The sequence below is a fragment of the Haemorhous mexicanus genome, chromosome 6 (genome assembly GCF_027477595.1).
Source record: "Haemorhous mexicanus isolate bHaeMex1 chromosome 6, bHaeMex1.pri, whole genome shotgun sequence".
NCBI classification, from domain to species: domain Eukaryota; kingdom Metazoa; phylum Chordata; class Aves; order Passeriformes; family Fringillidae; genus Haemorhous; species Haemorhous mexicanus.
The window spans coordinates 55,197,792-55,219,492 of NC_082346.1; the positions used below are offsets into that span (position 1 = coordinate 55,197,792).

The following is a 21,701-nucleotide window of genomic DNA, read 5'->3' on the forward strand; positions in this document are numbered from 1 at the left end:
CTGGTAATGTCTCTTCATGCTTTTCAAAAGTTATTTTCAAGATGTTTTGCAAGACATACTGAAAATTGTGTGGGAAGAAGGGTGAGAACATCCTGATACTATGTTAACTCAAACTGATGCTTCCTGTAGGCCGTAACATGTTTCATATATCTCATTGTCCATCCTTCTCCTTTGCCTTCCAGAGCAGCAAATGTTTTTTGACAGATTTGATTTGTCATTATTTAAGTTACTTTAGATTTTGTGGAAGATGCTTTGACTTTTTTCAAAGATGATTTTATGTTAACTTTGTCCATTTTTTCTATGGGCTGCTTGTTCATCTTGTGTGAGCAGTCATGGAAGGTATTTCAGATTCTACCTTTACATAGTGTTCTTCAAGGCAAAAAATGTCAGTGGTAGTGTTGCTGTGATGTAAATATCTGAGTATTTAGATAGAAATTTGCCTGTTCCTCAGAGGTCGTGAAAGATCTTTGTTTAGTTGGGCAATTTATATCTTAAAGGAGAAAAGCTTGGCACTTTTGTTTTAGAAAGAATCCATCGTGTGTTTGTCTTGAAAAATAATTGACCTGAAAATACTTCTGTCTAACCACGGTCACTAAAAGCTGTTCCTGGACTGTTGCTTTGCAGGAATTGTGTCTGAGCTAAAAGAAGAATAAAAAAATTATCCATTCTGTAATTAAATGGGACGCAGAGCCCAAAGCTCTCTCTTCAAAAGTAGTGCAGACCAGACTCAGCGCACACAAGCCATTTACCTCATGATGTACAAAGGAAGCTGAAAGAACTGGATTTGTTTGGCCTAAAGAAAAGAAGGTTAAGGGGAGATTTGATCCTCAACTGACTGGTGGGAGGGTGTAGAGCACAGAGCCATGTTCTTCTCGGATCCACAGTGGGTGAATCAGAAGTAACCCATATCACTTGGCAAACTGAAGATTGCAGTTGTCCACAAGGCAAAAATATTTTCACCATAAAAGTGGTTAAAAGCTGGAACAAGATTCCAGAATGGACTGTGAAATCTCTGTAATTGGAGATACTTTGACTGGAGAGCAGCTGGGTTTATGTAGTGGGGGATTATTAGACTAGCAGAAATGACTGTCCCTTCTGGTGAAAATTATTCTATGATTCTGTCATTCTTTGGTTCTTGTGGGACCAAAAAATGACTGTCCTTGCTGCAACATAAAAATGTTCCAATATTAATTTAAACGTAGGGGGTTTTTTAAGTTCAAAGAGCAATATTCTTACTGTTAACTCTCTTTATGTCCCTTCTTTTCTTTTTAGTTACTAAGGCAAACATTTTAATACTTGGTGCTAGCATGCCTATTAGTAGTACTTTTGTTAATTCACAGTTTTTGGTGTTAAGGGTGTTTTAAATTATTCTTACCATGTTTTAGCAAACTCTTAAAGATGAATGACTGGAGCTGCAAGCAGTATTAAAAACATTGGCATGCTAAAAGAATGTTTTATTTATTTCTAAATTTTCAGTTAGAAGCTCAGCAGCAGTCCATACCTTCTGAATAAGATAGAATTAATAAATGTACACAGGCAACTATTTCACCCACATTTCTTTACATCTATCAGCTTTTGGAAAGATCTAATAGGTTAAATTAACTTGCTCAATACTGTGAGATTTTTCTCTAGCCTTTTTTGACAAGTTTGAATTGACAATGAGTACAGCTTTTAACAAACTGTGTGACCTTGCTATTCATCTTCTGTGGTGTTTATGAAAATGTTGAACAGTGTCATTTGTAACACATCCTTACAACATGTTTGTAGTAATCTTCCTGTATTATAACAACATGGTATTAAAAGTACCAAAATCCCCAGATAATTGTTACTTACCAAATTTCTAATACTTTCCAAGAACTTGGTGCGTTTCAAGCATAATTTCCTTTACATGTGCTGAGTTTGCCGTTTTGGGGGTAATAATATTTTATTATACTCTGAAACTAGCCTATTCTGATATAAAAGCATACCTAAAAATTTCAAAGTCACATTTCATGACACTGTTTTTTTCCTCTTAGTATATTCTGCAGCAGAAAATGAGTCTGGTTTATTCCTCCTGTATTTTCTGTGTAACTATAATCTTCACTTTTGAATGCATCTTTCACCATCCACCTAAGTAGGTATTTTAAGGATGGTGAACTTATTCGGTCTGAGCTTATATGTTTACTCAAATCTTAATTTTCTTTAATTCTTTAGCACATTTAAATTCAGTCAATATTTAACATACAGTCACTCCTTGTTATAAGAAGTGAGCAAAGTCTTCCTGGGAGGAAAGCTGTATAGAGAAGACATCTTAATTTTCTTCTGAGATGCTTCCATAGTAGTGATGAACTGTGTTACGTCTCTGAGTGAATTTAAATTTTAAAATGGAAGGCTTGTTTGTACCTTTGTGGAAATATTTCCATGCAAAAGACCTTCAAAACTTTTTTTAGACTTTCCAATCCAATAAATGGAATTTCCCATATCAGCATGCACCTTCTATCCTGCTTGCAGGTCATAGTTATTGGGTTTTGATCTAATGGGTAAACCTCAGTTGAGATTTAAAGGAGATGAAAATGCTTGTTCTTCCCTTTTCTCCCCCATGAGCCAATTATGATTTGGTAACCTGAAGGGGTGAGAACAGGTATCAACCTTGTGTTTCGACTGTTATGTTCCTGCCAATCCACTTGGACTCTATAGATACATGGCCTGACTCCTGGAGCTCAGAGTCATCCATCTTGCCAAAAGTTTCCAGCTTCTCCTAGAAAATTCTGAGCCTGCTGCTGTTTGACATTGCTTAATGACTTCTACACTTAATTGTTAGCTTTGAAACCCATCCACTGTTCCTTTCTAAAAGTGCTGCCTCAAAAAATGGAACCAAGGCCATCTTCCTCAAGGACAAGCAGCAGTTCTGTTCTTAATGAGCCTAGGCCTCTTGTATATATCAAATTATGAAAAGTTTCATATGTTAGTATTAGATAATCACCTGAATTATCAAAGGACTGATATTGGTACAAATGGCTCTGTTGTTGTATTACTTCTTGTACTGTTCTGCTAGATCTTTTGGAAGGACATTCAGACATTGCCAGACATAGACCAATGGTTTTTTAATATATCTACTAAAGAAACTCATGCAGTGTGGTTTTAATATTTGACCAAAAGCAGGTTTAAAGGAGGTTATTTAGTTAATATTCCTGCTGCCTTTAACATGGTAACATGCTTATCAACTCTCCACTTACCATGCAGCACTTTCTATCAGAGAGTGTATTTTACCTTGCTACTGCCTTTACTCTTTGTTCTCTGTCACTCCTCCTTTCCTGACTTTTTTGGGTTGTTTTTACCTTCATATAGACCCCTTGCCAATATGAAGAGTGTATTTATGGGTTCTTCTGCTGGAAACAGTGAGGATGTTAAGTGTTCACACTGCATGTGAAATATCTGAGGGCATGACTGTAAAGTGTCTCTAGAGGGGACTTTTTGTTGAGCTAAAAATACCATGAAATTGTAGGAAGGTAGTCAGCTGGAATTTTTACATTACTTTTACTGACTCATGGAGTAAATGTGCATGCCCTTTCAAGGAAGCAAAAATGGATGCCCTCAAATTTTTATTCATACTGTTTTGTGATGGTTGCTGTGAAAGACATTTTAAGGTAAAAATTAAGTATCATCTGTTTCTGTGAAAAAAATTTATTTCCATTTATGTTTGAAGCTTCTAATAATTAATTGAGACTTCTGTAATATTAATCACATGTGCTGTCAAATATTTAGCTACTAAAACTGCACTGTAAACCACACAGATTAAGTGAGTTCCAGCAATATTTTGTAGATACAGGGTTATTTGCATCATATGTAGACAAGATGTTCATCTGGGGGAGGTGTCTTTTGTGCTGGGGTGGACACCTCATACAGGTAAAGCAGAGTCTCAGCAGCCTCACAGAGCTGCCCTCTGTATGCACCATCCTGTCTAAAGGGATGAAACTGAGATAAATGACACTTGGAGTGCATGATGTTTTAAAGCCACATCTGCACATCCTTTAATCAATTCCACATAATGTGCATACAAACCATTTCTGCTATAACTTACCAATTCATATTTCTTTAATAAAAGTATAGTTAAACTTAGGAGTGGAAACTGAATCTGCCTTGTTATCAGTACTGGAAGTGACAGTTCTGTGTCAGTTTTCATAATTGCTCTTGTTACTGATAACGATCTGAATTTCATGAAGAAAAAATCCTACATGAAGTGTAAAATTTAAAAACTAATTTTAAAATTGTTCATTTGGGACTTTTCTGATTGTAGAAGCCTACCAATTTGAAGCACTTTTCATTTTAAAGATTTTTATGGAAGGTTTTTAATTTGCATTTTGGATTAAATCTACCAGCTGTGTGGCTTCACACGCCTCTAGAATAAAATTCTGTTACTGCTTTTATATTTAAAGTGAACGTATAACAGTGTCCGTGATGTTTCAAAGGTGTCCTGTGTTCATTCAAGTTATATTGGAAAGAAAACTTGAACAAAATTATTAAAGCCATTGAAGTTGTAACAATGGAACCTTTCTTCTAACCTATTCCCAGAATATTTTTATATTTCTTGCTCTTGTTACATCTAATTTGTATAAAGTACCTTAAAATCCAAAATTTGATCCGCAGAGTTTTTTTGAGGACTGTCTTAAAGTTGTTTGCATGCAATAAAAACTTATTTGTTCTTGTCCCAGTACAAAATTAAGATTTTTATGGCTTTTGAATCAGAATGTTACACATCCTCTCAAAAGCAAAATTTTGAGTGTATGTTTCACTGCATAACTTTTCTTATTTCATATTGTTGGAAACTCAGTAATCATTAATGTATCTTAAGGAACAAAACATTTCAAAGCTTGTAGTTAAATGGAAGAAATTAGAACAAGTTGCTTTCATTGCACATTAAATCTTCTGTTAAAAAGGGAAAATGTAAATATAATAATGATATGTAAATATAATAATATCAATATATATAATGTAAATATAATAATAATATTTTGAAAAAATGTGGTGAGAGTGAGATGTCTTAACATGTCCAGGACTTCTGGACTTGTAGTAGGGAGTCAGTCTTGGATTCAGAGCTAATACAGCCAATCAACTTGTTTGTGCCCTGTAAGTTTACAGATTTCTTGGGGGCTCCAATTTAAATGTATTCCATACTGAAGTTCACGCTTTCTCCTGTGTGAGAGGGGTGGAAATTATCAGCAGAATGTCAGCTTTTCTGGCAGTTAAGCAATAGGGGCACTTTTGCTAATAGGTACATTTTCAGTTCTTGCTAGAATGCCTTTGTGAGACTGGAGATTAGTTTGACCAGAGACTGAAGACATCTGTTGAAGCAAATGTGTGTGTTTTCAGACAAATGTGATGTGAGGAAAATAATGTTTGATTATGCAGGAATAATTTTTGGGTTAAATGGGAAACCATTATGCACTTAATGAAAAATGTGCAGGTATATTGTATATTCAGTCTTCTTAGATGTTGAAAGCATGTATATTTAAATGGCCATATTTGGCTCTCTACTTTGTTTGAGTCAAAACTTTCATTGCTAGAAAGTATTTTTTATTTCCTAACAGAGAACTGATCATAATTGCTCTTAGCATTTGACATGGCCATCATTGACTGCTAAGCAATTTACTGACGTAGTTCTAAATATATTTCTTTATTTTCTTAGCAAATCATTATTTGTGTGCTGCTTGATCATTGAGGAAAATTATGCACTCAATTGGAGGTTTTTTCCCAGTGGATACAAAAAATCAAACCCAAACAAAAAAAAAATCCCAAACAATCAAACAAGAAAAATCCCAAACTGACCAAACAAAAACCCTACCCCAGCTCCCCCCACCCCAAAATAAAAAAAAAACCAAACACATACAAAAAATACGCTGTACTACAGATTGGCTTGCTGAAGTCTACTGAAGTCTATTAAGAAACTGTTCTCAAGAAAACCACAAAAGCCCTGTTGATTTCTGGTGAATATACTTTTGCATATCTTGTAATGATGTGTGACAATTTGAGATGATTTAGACGTTGATAAGCCATTCAGGACCTGAGTTGGCATCTCAGGCTCAGTGTGACCTGTGCTTTTTAAGCTCTTCCTATGAAAAAAGACTTACCCTTCCTATTTCTAGTTTTAAATAGAGTGGAAAATTTAGAAAACTAAACCAGGGTTGTCCTCAAGGAAGGTTTATGGAAGTTTTTGTTAATTTCAAAATAAGTGTTTGCTTCAGACAAGCAAGGATGTGCTTATAACTTTAACCAGAGCTCCTGCATGGGGACTGGGTATTTGCTTTAGGTTGCATTGGAGTGTGAAGCACAAGTTTGATCACAGAAAAGCTGGGGGGGGGGGGGGCGGGCACGGACTTTACTTCATGCTTTGTAATCTATTGTGTAATCTATTTCTAAGCCTACACAAGACCCAGCTTGTGATATCTGGTAATGATTATTCTGAGTGTCATCGTTAAATTCACCAATTTTGGCATTCAGCAGCATCCAGCAGAAAGCAGGCAGCAGCCCCCAGGTTTAGAAAATGTACAGGGAGTGAGGAGAGGGGGAGGCAGTCTGACAGGCTCTGGAGAAGGAACTGAGTTATTTTACATTTTGGCAGTTGAGTGTTCTTTGAATTGTATTTATCATGGATGTGTGACAGGTACTATTAACTGACAAGTTACTCAGACTCAGATCAGCCTCTGCCTAAAATTAGGGGTTGGTGTGTGGAGTTTGGGTGTGTTTAAGGAAACAATGCATTTGCTTACAGCAGATGGGTAGGCTTGATTACCTGATTCTTACTTCATCCAAGTGTCCAGAGTGGCAGAGTTTATTCAGGTTTATGTGTTTCTTCAGTTTACTTAATACAGATCTTCTGACTTACACCACACACCTCAGTTATGTTACAGAATATAATTGAGGTCTGGTCTCACAACAGTAGGGCTTCATTTTCTCAGACAGACTGTTACATATATTTAAAAACCATTTTAAAGTTTTCAAGCACATGTGAAGATGTTGGGTAACTTGAGAGTGGATTCAAGTACACTCTAATGGCTATGAAATTTAGGGGTTTTCTCTTAGTGTTTTGTGTTTAAAAGTGAGATTTGCTGTCATATTAACTATATGTATTCCAGAAAGCTTTACTGAGAGTTCTTTGTTTGGTTTGTCTCCTTCCCTGTTCAGACACTTTTTTCTTCCATTGTCTGTTTGATTATCCTCCTTGCCATTTTTCTCCCTGATTTTCAGGTAGCATTTCCATTTCATTAGCTCAAGCCAATTTCAGCTTGTTTCACATGTCATTTCCTGTATAAGTATTCCTGTTTTCCTCTTTATGGTACATTGCCTTTAAAATATTTATGCAGTTATCGCTTTTACTTTTCACTTTCTGTTTTTAAATGTTTTAATATTGTGTAAAAATCCTTATTTCTCTTAACCATATTACAAATGTCCTTTTAAGGTTTTTAAAAATTTCACATGGCTTCTAATAAAACAGTTGACTTCTGATAAAACTCTTTTAAAGCAAGCTCTTGGTTCAGAGTGGTGTTGGTCTGCTTTGGAAAAATCGTTAGGTAATATGGTGTGCATATTATTCACTGTTGATCTACCCTTATCATCATTAGACTTATGATTTACACCTGGAATAAAGTTACTGGCAGTAATTTCAGTGCCTCAGGTTGTTTAGTATGTAAAAATTATGCCAAATAGTTTTAAATGACAGGAGATCTTTTTTCCTATTTTGTTATTAATCTGTCCTTAAAATCTCCCATCTTAAGTCTTTGACAGTTAAATGTCATTGCTTAGTTCCTCTATCCTCAAAACCACGGTGTAATCTCTGTTAGGAGGTAGCTGCCACCAGTGCTGGATTCCCCAATGACTGGAGATTTCAGAGGGGATTAGTGTTGTAAAGCACCTGCTTTGAGCTTCACTCTGGGACTCACAAAACATGTGCTTCCCATTCCTTTCAGGCTTGTTTAAACTGTAGGATTCTTGAGTGTTGTCTTTTGGTTTTTCCTCTTTGTTTTTTTCAGTTGCTGTTTAATTAGTCTGGTAATAGCTTATTTGATTCTAATAGCCTTTTTTTTTCATTACATGAAAAAAATATATTATTTTAAAAGCCTTCTAATCAAATGAAAAGCCACTCTTTTGAATGAAAAATTAGCCAAGAGATGTCTTTATGTAGACACCAAAAATCTTAAATGCTATGTACCTTAATGAATTACAGCATGTTGCTCTTGCCTTCCCCTCCCCACTTCTGTATCATAAAATGGTTTAGATTGGAAGGGACCTTAGAGAACATCCAGTTCCAAGCCCTCTGCTATGGGTTGGGACACCTTCCAGCAGACTGGGTTGCTCAGACCCCATCTAACCTGGCCTTGAACACTTCCAGGGATGGACCTCTTCCAGTGTCTCACCACCCTCTCAGTAAAGAATTTCTTTCTAATGTCTACTACACCAAACCTGCCCTCTGTCAGTTTAAAGCCATTACCCCTTCTCCTATCACTCCATTCCCTTGTAAAAATTCTCTCCCCAGCTCCCTTGTAGCCTCTTTACACACTGGAAGAGCTATAAGCTCTCCCCAGACTACTCTTAGGTACAGAAGAACCCCAATTTCTACGGCCTGTTTTCACAGATGAGGTGCTCCAGCCCTCTGTGCATCTTCATCCCTTCTCTGGACTCACTCCAGCAGGTCCCTGTCCTCCCTGTGTCAGGGACCTCAGAGATGGACACATGATTGAGACTATTTTCATACACAAGCTGTCATAGGTGAAATAACTTTTTCGTTGTAAGTGGAGTTACAGCTTGATCCAGGCTGCAGATTGGCATAGAAACAATATCAGTGCTGTTGCTTTATTAAAATATAAAGTTTGAATGCCTATTACTAAACAGAACTTGTTTGGTGGAAAGAAGACATCTTTAAATTAAATGGAGTATTTTGGAGTGTCCAAAAATTAAACTACTTGAAAATGAAATAAAAGGCACTTGCTTTTGAAATTTAGGTAGAAAATGTTCCACAAATTTATAATATTAAGTTTTAATTTTTGTTTTTAAACCTTATTTTCTATCAGTATTTAGGGAAGTATATTTTGTGTGTCTATCACATTTTGGGTGTCAGCTTTTCAGGTGAAAATGTGAAACAGTGGCAGATAGGAACAGTGTAATTTCTTCAATTACAGGGAAATGAAGGGCAGGTTTTTTTCCAGTTACAAATTTCTGTTATCTGAAGAACAGCCAAATGGTATTTCTGGCAGCAGCTCAGTTCCTTGAATGCAGAAGAGTGGACATTAGCCTGTAATTGCAGCTAGGTCTCATTCCCATGTCTCTGGAGTACCTGCACAGTTGCTGAACATCACAAGGATGCAGCAGGGCAGCTGATGCAGATGAAGGACACACTTTGGAAGTTTTGGTTCACTGTCCAAGCACTGCCTGAGGCTGGAAACTTCCCCTGTGCACCCACCTGCTCTTCTCAGCTCACCTTCTAGCTGGCCTTGAACAAAACACCTTTTCTTTGATAATAGCTGGTTGGAGTAGTTAAGTGTTTTCTTGTTATCCTTACAGAAGCTCCAAGTGCCTGTAAAATATTTTTTATTACTGATCAAGAGTTGTTTGGGAGTCATGAGCTTGTAGATGAGACAAAGTCTGTTTGCTCTTCAGTGTCCTGTTTCTGATGGGAAATGTCTGAAGTGTTAAAAAAAAAAAAAAAAAAAAAAAAAAACAGGCATCTATACAGGTCTCATACATGGTAGTTGGAGAAGGACCTTGAATTTACAGTTCTTTTAGATTAAGCCTGTATTCTTTGTGACACTTTACAATGCTGACATGTACATCCCTTAATCTTCAGTGGTGAGATAAAGAACAGAAATTTGTTCCTCTGCTGTGTCACTTTAAATGTTTCTATGTGGTGCTCTCTTGAGCTTAGTACTAGCACTCTGTTTTTCCAGGAGTGTTCCTGTGGTGTTTCGGTAACTGTGGTCATTTTTCTTGTTTTAAGCATTTCTTTTGGCAAAGAAATGTTTCTGCAGGGTCAATAAATAAAACAATATAAACAGCAGTATTTTCTATGTATTTGTTAGTCCTGTGTATCCATATAACATCTTGCCTGCTTTCAGTTACCTGCAGCTGCAAACTCCCACTACTAGTTGTTAGTTATAGTATAAAATGTATTGTGTATAATTTTAGTACTTTCTGGTATTCCTTGAGTTTATTTTTATATGCTGCTAGAAGAAATAGCTTTAATTAAATTTGTCCATGCATGAATTGGAAGTTTTTTTCCTTGTGCCACCCACTTATCTCCATTATCATGTGTTAGGATAGAATTCTGTTAATGGGACACTGTCATCTTTAATTAGTGTTAATCACTGTCATCATGATTTCAGTAAAATCACTGAAAACTATAAATCACATACTAGAAATGTAATAAAAAATCATTGCAGAATAGTGTTTCTTGCTTTGAATTAGGATGGTCATTACACAATTTTAAAATAAGGTAAATATTTTAAATGGAATTTTATCAAATGTTGGTTCAGCTTTTGTTACATTCTTTCTATTTTTTTTCTAATTAATTTCATTTTTAAGGACTTGATCCCTAGTTTTGGAGAAAGTATTCTGGTAATCCCATGTTTTGACAATTATGTTCTCCTTTCCGTATTTTGTAGTTCCTCTGCCTTTGTGTCTGGCAATTTCCATCTCTCTTACTCAAGGCACTGAACTCTATTCTTTGTGAAAATGCTGCCGTGGTATTGTCAACTGAAGTGTTTCAAGAGAACATTGCAAGATACTAGAGTCCCTTTGTTGAAGTGCAACTCTATAGGGCATCTTACAATGCTTCAATAAAGCTTTAATGCTGCTTTTTTTGCCAATGAACATCAAATGTAAAATGCACAAATACTTTTGACTAGCAGAAGGGGCCATGTGACCAATAAATTTAGGGATATCCTCTGGGTAGCACTCTACTTGACGATTAAATGTTGTTTTTCCAAATCATTAACAATTCTAGTCCTTCATTTGGGTTGCTGACACGTTTCATGAGTTGTTTTGTCTATTTGCAAGCAGGCATCGTCTGCATGCTTGGGCTTTTGCTCTACACCAGTGTATTATAGAAGCATTTACTTTCAGCTTATGATGTTTAGTTTGTCTTTTGTTCTGTGGCCTTCTAAGAAAAAGGAGCTACTTCTCTTTCAATGAAGTAGGGACCTGTCAGCCAACCATATCTGGTACCTGTTCTAAGCTTTTATATATGAGTAAAAAAGTATTCACACAACTGAAATGAATTTTGTCTTCTGAATGTATTTTTTTGCAAATTGTCAACTATATCTCTTTTTTTCTGCTTTTAAAATGATGTAAGATAGTGTGTTTTACTGGCCACAAATTATGTTTTGTGGTAGGAATTGCATCAGCTCTTTTCTGTGTCAGAATATGACCTAAAACTTGAAATTCAACCTTATTTCAGTTCGAATCTGTACTAGAAATCAGCTGTTTCATGTGACATCTCTGGGTCACCCATTTACCCTGCTTTGCCTTATGTCCTCCTTTCAGCAGCTATTCTATTACACTGTTGTCACAGAAAAATGGGCTTCAGTGAAAAAGGTGGGGATGGATCTGTCATCAGTGCCCAGTGATGTCACAGTTACAATACATGACTAAAAATACAACTTTTAGATTTGAAGGAACATAAAAAATATAATTGAGAAAACAGTAAGATCTCCACAGTCCTGCACAGCAAAAATATCTGTGTGTCATAGAATACTGGACATAAGCTCAGGCACTAAAAACAGAAACTTCAGTGTTTTCTGTTTTGTTTTGTTGGTTTTTTTTTACTTTAGGTAATTTTCTTAAAAACCAGGAAAATTTTGTTTTAGTATGAAGACATCTTGCTTTGTTAGAATATTCACAGCTTATAGTTCTTTAGCTGGTCTGTACATTACAAAAGAAAGGGTGGGGGTGGTAGCTCCTGGGTGCAGACCAGTACCACATCCTGGCTGAGAAACACTCAAGGTCGAGGACAGCTACCAGTGTGAAGTCTGTTTGTAGTGAACTCACAGTAGGAATTACTGAAGACCTGCCTGAAGCTTCCAAAGAATCTGTTTCCATACTGAGTTCATTGTTTGAATTTAAGCTTTTCCAGCCAATTATTTGTGTTCTACTAAGGCACTTGGTAGCTGAGTACTTCTGATCTTTACCTGGCTGTTTTGAAGGGAAATACAGACTGGAAGTGGTTCCTTTCAGAGTGAGATACTGGTCTAGTTAATCTGATAATAAAAGCACAGCTAGTATCAGTTATAAAGTAGAAGGTATCTTGTTTTATACTCATCAGTATACAGAAAATTTGGCAAGGCCACAGGCTAAGATGGTGTTGAAAATTTTATACTGAATAGCTGTTTCTCTATTGATACTGTTAAAACAGAAGGGGGAGAGCTTGCATATCTGTAGGTTGTATGACTTGATCCCACAATTACCCTGTGATCACAAGGAAAAAAACCTCTGGACAACCCAAACAAGACAAAAAGCTGATCCATCTGTCCTAGTGATGTACCTTGCTCTCATAATACCTATCATCTTTTGGTACTTTTTCCAGTGTATATTTTTCTCTTACAAAAAGGACAGTAGGATAAATGGATAAATTATGCAGGTTTAGGCATAAAATATGCCATAACAAATTTGTTTAAAGCTATGTCAGGAACTGATGGACATTCAACCCAAATATAAGACTGACCTTCTTTGGGATTACAACAAACTGTACTCCTGTTCCAGCAGAAGAGCAAAAATAGTACTCATTTCAGATATGAGTACTGAGAGGGATAAGTGTTTGATGTGAATAAAAAAGATTATTCTGCTCCTACTGTTCAGAAGCAAGTCCTGTGAAAATTATGTAAACCATTGCTACCAGTTGGGGAAGTGGAGCAGAATATATGGGGTTTTGGTTTGGTTTGATTGGGAGTGATGGTGTTTGGGGTTTTTTTAAAAAAACTTTGCTCAGTGAATAGCTCTTAAGTATCAGTTCTGGTGTAATTTTAAGGAGTAGCTTCTGAATAATTATGATCTTCCCACAGACATCAGGGAATGGAGCACCAGAGTTGCACAAGTAGGGAATTTTTTTCCCTAATGGCATTCTCTTCAAATATGCCAGTTAATTAGGCAAATGGAAGTGAGGGGTTATCACTTAATTAAACTGGAAGGTGATTTAGAAATCAGCATGGAGTTAACTGAAAGAACATAACCAGATAGTCCCTGGCAAATGTCTGAGGATAAATGACTTCTTGGATGTCCCAGAGTTGCTCTGCAGGTGTGCACACATGCTCTGCACAAAAATTATGGGCTACTAAAGTCATCTTCTTAACCACATTCTGCTTGGTATCATGCTGAAACCATCCTTTCAGGCCTTAAAAGTAGGGATGATCCTGATTTCAAGGCAGCTACTCCAGACAAAGTACTAGAAGAGATGTGAGGTCCAGACGCTTGAAAGCTGTGGATGAATACTTCTAAAGGAGGCGGTTGTGTCTCACCCAAATAAACAAAACGCAGTTTGCTAGAAATATGTGTGGTTCTCAGTCTGTATAAAGAGGATCTTTCAAATAATGAGGATGACTGAGGTACTTAAAATAGTTAAGCCACCTCAGAATAAATGGCAAGGGAGGTGGCTTGCCTAGCTGAGGGTGTTTCTTGATCTTAGTTGTCAGTCTTTAACTTTCACTATTAGTGGTAATTACATCTTTAATGCTTCCTCTCTTTAAGGTTAGTGTTCTGTAATCACTGTAATTGTATGTCCATTACTTGTGTAATTATAGTCTGTATTTAAGTTTTGGATTTTGTGGAGTATGCATTCATAGCACAGTATCTGTAAGTGTAACTGTTGTTATGCTTCAGGTTGAACCATTTTCCATTTTACAGTTAATGGGGGAAAGGTGACCACTCCAACCACTTTGTATGTCTGAAACTTTTTACATTCAGGTCATAAATTTGGCTGGCTTTCAGTATTCAGAGTTCTCAATTAATTACTTTTTTGGTATTTTCTTCAGTATTCAGGCTTCTCAGTTAATTACTTTTTGGTATTTTCTCAGGAGAAATCACTCATTACTTTTTAATTCAAATAAACAAAAGCATGGGTATTCAGATACAAAATTTGTGTGTCTTTGTTCACAACACTCCACAGGAATTTTGGTTTATTTGTCAGAAAGTTGTTGCTCTGCACAGGGACACCTGTTACCTAGCACCTTCTTTCTACTTCTAGAAGTCTGCACTATCTCAGGTGTCTTGGTGACACTAAAGTCTAACTGGCAGTGGTTTCTTACATGAAGGCTGCATTTTTATTTTGTATGTTCTTCGGGGCTATTACTATGCAGTGTTTTCTTACTGGAATGATTCTTCAGAGCAATTAGGTGCAAGTAACTTTAAAAAATTGCCAGCTGTTTTAAACCAAATAAGTCTTCTAGATTTATTATATCAAAAATACTTTGGAAAGCAGCTTCTCTTCAAGAAGCTATTCCAGCTTTGTTATCATAGGAAGTTTTTCAGGCACTTATAAGAAGAGGAACTGCTGTTTAAAGAATTGGACTGTAGATCTGTTGCACGTTCAGTTAATTAGATTGTACATACACATGAGTTTGTATTCAGTAATACCATTTGAAATACTTGGATGGTAGCTGTTGCTGCTTGTGTAAGAAAATTCTTAGCATTTTATGATAACTCTAAGGAAAAAGAAAAGCTCATCAGCTGGAAGAAGTGGGAGTAAATTGCAGAACTATTTAGAAAGTCACTCTAGTCCTATTTTTTAACATGCTGTTACTGCCTTAGTAGTTCATATCTAACAATAAAAAAGTCATTATGCAGAAACATAAAATGTGTTGTGGTATAAACTTAGGCATACTCTCTGTGGTGTGTTTACATTTCATTTCTTAAGCTTAGTGCTGTAATCATGTGGATATTTTAATTGGACACAAGTTTTTGCTGCAGTCAAAACATGGTATTGCTTTCTTTACCTCTGGCCAGTTATCTAGTGTTTCCTAGATATTTAAGTCCTGATCCTGGAAGTTTTTGCTGTGTATAATTTGTAATCTCACATATACCTGTCATTTTAATGGCTCATGGGATTACTTAAGCAAAACACAAAGCATATGCAGGCATTACTTCAAATATATATTTTTTCCATGCAGTGTCTGCTTCTGGCAAGGGCAAGTTATGCATCACTGTTGCAGTTTTTTAAATCATCCTGATATGTACAGAGTATTTCAGTGGCGTTCATAGTCTGGAATATAATATTCCTGAAAATCCTGTGAAGATTTAGAAAGTTTGCTTGTAATCTTAAACACTTCTATACCTGTGTTTCACGAAGTAAGAATGGGGAGGGCAGTGAATCCACTACAGTATAATTTAAACATTGTATAATTATTTTCACTTTTCAGATGTTCCTCCAGCGGATCAAGAAAAGCTTTTTATTCAGAAGTTACGACAATGTTGTGTACTTTTTGACTTTGTTTCTGATCCACTAAGTGACCTAAAGTGGAAGGAAGTAAAACGAGCAGCTTTAAGTGAAATGGTAGAATATATCACACACAATCGCAATGTGATTACAGAACCTATTTACCCTGAAGTAGTACATATGGTAAGTGTTCCTGTTTTATGATTCAGTGTTGCTTCTTCAGCTGTATCAATTTATCTTAAGAAATTTTGATGAAATCTTCAGAAATGATCAACTATGTTTGCACATCTGCGAAAGAATAACAGGACTTAGAAATTTTATTGCCAGTGTTGATTTTTTTTTTGTAAGACAGAAACTAGACATATATATGAAGCAGAATTAGATGGTGGGTAAAGTTGGTAAAAACAAAATCTTGTATTTAAAAAAATAGAAAGGGAAGTTAAATACATGCATGCATACATACATATACATACATATATATATATATAAATATACACACAAAACTGTTTTAAAAACATGTAAACTGTAAAATTGAAATTTTAAAAAATTGGAAGGTTAGAATTAAGATCACATGTGCAAGCTTGACACCTGTAATCCTGTTCAGTATCAGAGACTGACTTTATTCTGTGTTCAGAGGTGAGAATGAGAGGCAGACTTTATTAAGCACACAGGACGGCAGATGAGGTTTCTGCTGGAGAAAGTTGAGCATTCAGACCTGCATTGTCCCTCCCTTCTCAATATCCAAATCCAGGCTAGCTAGGCTTAGCTTATTTTTCTGTTGTCTGCAAGTCCTCTCCAGAGGAGGAGGCCATGAAATTACAGCAGAGTCTTTCAGCTCTCATCATGATGGTGAACAGGCACCAGTGGCTTGGAGTAGCAGTTGGGTTGAGGTCTGTAGCTGTTGTCTACAAAACCCTGAGAACAGAAGGCATATTTTGAAATTGCTAACTAATAAGCCTGCAAGAAGCTCTTGGCCGTGTATAACAGGATGATGTTTCCCAAGGCTTTATAACTTAGGGTGAATTTTCAATGGGTTGAGAAGAATGCTTCTTTAACATGAATATAAATGTCAAATTTAGTAATTCTCCTACAAATCAGAGACTTTGAAGCTTCTTCAAAGATTTTAAGGATTTATAGTATGTAGGACGTTGTTTATGATGAATATTATCTAAATCAACCATAAGTGTTTACTGAGACAGAAGTTATTTCCATGAGAACTTCTCAGAATATGAGGATTACACATAACTCTGGATGTCAAACATGTACCCAAAGCATTGAGGACAGTTAATGAGGAGATGTGGGATCATGGCTTTTCCCATGTTTTGAAAACTTATTTTTATATCTCTGGGGTTTTTTTTTTCCTAATTGATTGCTTCTTTGGGAGTACTTGACACTGTTGAAAGGAGAGATATGAAGGAGAATAAGCTTGCTGAGACTTTCTTTGGGTAAAGTGGAGTTCATGATGAGTTCTTGAATACCAGTGTCAGACATTGGTGCTTGCTCTGTGCAAGAGTTCTTAACTGCCCATAGTTCATTGCTTGTGCTTTCTATGCCTGCATTATCTTTCTCCCCCAAACAGTTACGGCCAGAGTACATTTGACTAAGGAGAATGTATACTTTCTTTGTTTTCAGGTGTACCCAGTGATAACCAAGTCTGCACTTTGATCAGTTGAACAAATCTTGCAGCAGATTTTGGCTGCTATCTTGGTTGCCAGTGTTTTACTGGTAGCAGGCAGTGTTTGAAAATCCTTTTGGTGACATTAAAATGCTTTTTGTCTGCAAGGGTCTGAAGGGAATGGAGTTCCCTTACATTGGTTTTACACAGCACTGTGAGGGACGCTGGTCAGTGAAGGCACCTGGACTGGTGTTTGGAGTTTAAATTCAGGTTTTTTTTTTCCTTTGGTCATTTGTTGAAACAACTGTATACTTTCTCCAGTAGTGTTATGATCTTTGATCAGGCATGATCTTTGATCTATGATCTTTCCTTCAGGCATGTATGTGTAGACTGTCATAAACATTTGCTAAATTCTAGACATATATCTGAATTGATTGTGGGAATTTTAAGGAAAATAAATGTCATGTCTTCATGTACTTTAAAACTCTTCCAAGAAACATTCATAAGTTATGTGCTGCTGCTGCCACTGAATTATATTAGTAAGGAGTAGCATTTTCAATTAAGTTATGAGGATCAAGAAATACTCAGTTTTGAGAATGGTTCTTAATTTGGAAAGTATGTAGAGTTGGCAGGAAAGTTGGGATTTTGCTGTGCCATTCTGCCAGACTTCACAGCTTGGAGGTTACTTGTTTGTGTATGTACATGTGTACATATATGTGTGTGTGTGTGTGTGTACAAGTTATGTTTGGTGTTACTAAATTATTGCTTAGGCCAATCACTCAGGGCAATGAATTTCACAGGTTATCTGTTTGCTAGAAATAAAATAATGTTTCCTTTTCCATAGCTTCCATAGCTTCAAACATTCTTTGTCTCTGACAAAATAAACATTTACCTTATAATCTCATTCTACTTTATTCTGTATAGTCTTAATGCTCATGATGCTCATGTCATGTCTATCCACCCCACCCTTCTTTTTTTTTTTTTTTTTTTTTTTCCCCCACTTTAGGTGTCCTGGACTAAATTATAGTAAGATCTTTTCTTTAAGCTGTATATTCATCTAGTGTCTTAGCTAATAATTTATTGTTAAGCCTAAGTATTTTTTCAAAAGGTGTGAGAAATTAATTTCTAAAATTAATTTAATGTTCTTTCAGAGTGGATTCAAGAGTATTTTCCCTTTCTTCCTCAAAGAGCCAGCTGATATGTCCTTCAAATTCGTTTTATAGTTCTAAGCAAAGATGTGATGAAAAAGGAAATGTTTTATTAACTGCTTATTATACAAGTTCCATTTCCTAGATGTAATATAGTTAAGTACCTCTTCTCATAACTTTAAAATGTGTAGGCAAATGTCTGAGTAAATTTTCTGAACATACATGATGTATTCAGGTTTTGTGATGAAAAGCATCCATTTCAGATTCTTACTTAGAAAATAATAATGCTTTTCTTTTTAGCTTGGCTTTAGCAGAAAGCAGGGATTTATGACAATATTCTGTTGTGCATTAGCACATAGGGTAGTACTATTTTTTTGTAATTGATACTATATATAAGAACAGATCTAATTTTATTCAGCAACTGACATGGTTTTCAGTGCAGCTTTTCATGCATTGTTAGAACTACATACTCAGTTATACCTATGTGAACTTGAGGCTTTGTTGGTTTTTTGTTTGGTTGGTTTTTTTAGTTTTGTGTTCAAAGGGGCATTGTAGGTGTGGTGTTCTCTATCTTTGCTCTAGAATGAGAGGGAGTGCTGTGAGTAGAAGTGTGCTGCTTGTTGCTCTATTAACTATAAGGTTGGCTTTCTTCCTATCAATACAGAAGGCACAGACTTTCAGTTTATGTGCCTCTTCATTCAGGGCTGTTCACATCAAGCTTGACCCAGGCTGCTCAACACAGGGGAGGGAAAAATGTGTAGTATCTCTGATGCCTACTTGCTGGAAACTATTCTCATGTTGTATGAAATGGGCCACAAGAAAAGCAGGATTTGTGACTGCCATTACAGCAAAAGCCCCTGAACTGATAAAAATGCAGGTTGTTTTCTTTTCCCTTTTTGTTCTCCCATCCTCCTGTTATGTCGTTTGAAGTCAAGTGTTGTTAGTGCTGGCAGCACTGACAGAATTTTGGCACACTAGGCCAGTGTTCATAAAGACTCTAATTTCGTAAGTTTGGGGGGTCTTGTGGAATTTTATTGGTGGGAGGAGGAGCTGGGGAGGGGAATGTTTTTCAGTTACGCTGTGTTTATTTATACTTCTGTGGAAAATTTGCCTTAGAGGAGATCAGGCTTTGCAAATTTGTCTTATCTGTTTGGTCAAAAGACTGAGAAGTTAGAAAAAAGATCAGCCATTTAATGGGTAAAGGACTCACTGATATTAATTCATTGTGAGTTTTCCTAAACCTCAGAAGGGTAGACAAGAGAGACAGGGGACCAAGAGAGTTTCAGGTTTGTGCTTTCCATGCAAGATCCTGCAGCTTGATTTGAGCAGTTTTCTATTCTGCTGGTCAAGGATATAAAATGCAAAATAGATCACATCAGGCTTTAGTGGTTCCATTTCTCATGGAAAAAATACTCTCTAGGTTTTTAATCTATTTTCTGTTTTGAAAAATACAAAGTACAAAACTTGGTTGCTAACACCTGACGTGACCCAGATGTTCTTTTTTTATAGTGAGAGCCTGAGACTTTAAGAATTCTTTAGACAAGATTATTCTTCCATTTGTTTAACAACCTCAACAAGTTTTAAATTTCAAGTCTGGTCTTCCTGGATTTGTTTTCTTGGTAGACCACTGATTACTGCAAATTTTCACCATATTTTTTAAACAAAGGTCAGAGGTGGTTAATCACTTGATGTCCATGCTTTTAAAAAGGGGAACATGAAGATATATCAGCTTTAGTTTTAATTCTCTGCAGTAATAATTACTCTGACATGTCAGTCTTGGTGTGTATCAGACCCATGTCTACATTGCTTCAATGAAGGAATATTATGCAGAAAAACAGAGCATCAGGATGACTTTTCCCTCATGGGAGTATAATGTAAGCCTTGCAGATTTAGCTGATGCAGTTTGATACTGCCTCCCACTGTCTGCTCAGCCATCTGTCAGATGTGAGATGGCAGGACAGCACATACACATCCTCCTTGGCCCTTGTATGTAGACAAGCACTTGGAAGCACTAAAATACATTTGTATCAACAACTTGAAAAGTAGTTCGTGTTTGCAGGCTGGTCCACTTCCATGAGGATGCTAGATGTTTTTCAGGGGGTTCAGGATTCAGATATTAAAAGGATGAGGGTGTGTTGTTCTTCCCCCTTGGTGCTGTGTAATGTCAGGTATTTGGACATGGTTTAAGAGAAATACCGCTGGGGAGGTTGGTGTTGTGGTTCTTGGTTTTGAAGTGTTCCCCTATGTGTGCAGCTTCTATGTGAAGTGAAACTAAGAACAGATGCGAGAATTCTTTGGTTTGCATCTCTCCTTCTGACTCACTCTTTTGCAGGTTGCTGGAAGGCCTTATTAAGTGGGTATATATCAAAATGTTTGTGTAAACATTTTATATGTTTGCTTACATACATGTCCGTGTGTAGAGAGATCAGAACAGTGTCCTCATAAAACACATCCTGACAGTAGTTTTGTGTTTCAAAGAGTACTTAGTGCATAGAAAAGTGTTCTCCAAGTTAGAACTATGTGAAGTATGAATGTTCCTCACTGTTTAAAATACTGTGTTATATAGCAGGTATTTTTGCAAATGTTAATTAAAATAGTTGATGCAAAGAATTCTTAGCCAAAACTATCTCGGAAGTATTTTTTTTAGTCATTCAGTTGTTTCAGAGGTCTTAAAGGCACATGTAATTTCAGTTTGCAGTTAACATGTTTCGAACATTACCACCATCTTCCAATCCAACGGGAGCAGAATTTGATCCAGAGGAAGATGAACCAACCTTAGAAGCTGCATGGCCTCATCTACAGGTACTTCATGGAGGCTGAAACATCACAGTCTATAACAGAATTTTGACATTAAATTCATTGTTTATCTATTCTAAATTGTTGAGGTTATGTGTTTATCTCAAAACAGTTACTTTCCTATGTAATTTTTAAAATGTGTTTCTTGAATTAAAACTGATTTTTTTTTTTTTTTTAATCAGTTGTTATAGGGTAAAGGCTCATTGTTTCCTATGGTAGAGATGTAAGTGCTGAGATTTTAAATGAGCTTCTGTTTGTCACTATGAATGCTTTGATCTGGCTCTGGCACAGCTTTAGCTTTCAGAGGTACCATGACAGCAGAGAACAGAAATTTCTTAGAACATGGACTTCTGGGCATGATAAATATTAGATTACTGTGTGTCACTTGAGTAAAGTGTAGTGATGGAGCTCAGCAGAATTTCTGCAGTTTAAATAACCTCAAGTTCTTGTAATTTGTCAGGAGAGCAAGAGCAAAGCTTTTACTGTGTGTTATTTAGATAAATATAACTAAAAACATTTTGCAGTTCTGAGCAACTAATCAGAAATTTTAGTAATGTGATGCTTCTAAAATGGTTCTTGTTTAAAAGACTAATCCTGGTTTTTCTGTTGTTTATTTTTTCCAGCTTGTTTATGAATTTTTCTTAAGGTTTTTAGAATCTCCAGATTTTCAACCTAATATAGCTAAGAAATATATTGATCAGAAGTTTGTATTACAGGTGAGGTAAAAAAAGATATTTTTTTTTTTAACTTC

The 21,701-nt window shown here is 36.1% G+C and overlaps 1 protein-coding gene across 3 annotated transcripts in view; it reads left to right on the top strand.

The window, feature by feature from the left end:
- PPP2R5C (protein phosphatase 2 regulatory subunit B'gamma) overlaps positions 1-21,701 on the top strand; it is a 72,854-nt gene that overhangs the window by 33,465 nt on the left and 17,688 nt on the right. For all 3 annotated transcript variants that reach the window (XM_059850344.1, XM_059850346.1, XM_059850345.1), the window contains 3 exons: positions 15,375-15,574; positions 20,846-20,956; positions 21,574-21,666. In XM_059850344.1, coding sequence (XP_059706327.1) covers positions 15,375-15,574; positions 20,846-20,956; positions 21,574-21,666 — 404 coding nt within the window. The remainder of the gene's footprint in view (positions 1-15,374; positions 15,575-20,845; positions 20,957-21,573; positions 21,667-21,701) is intronic.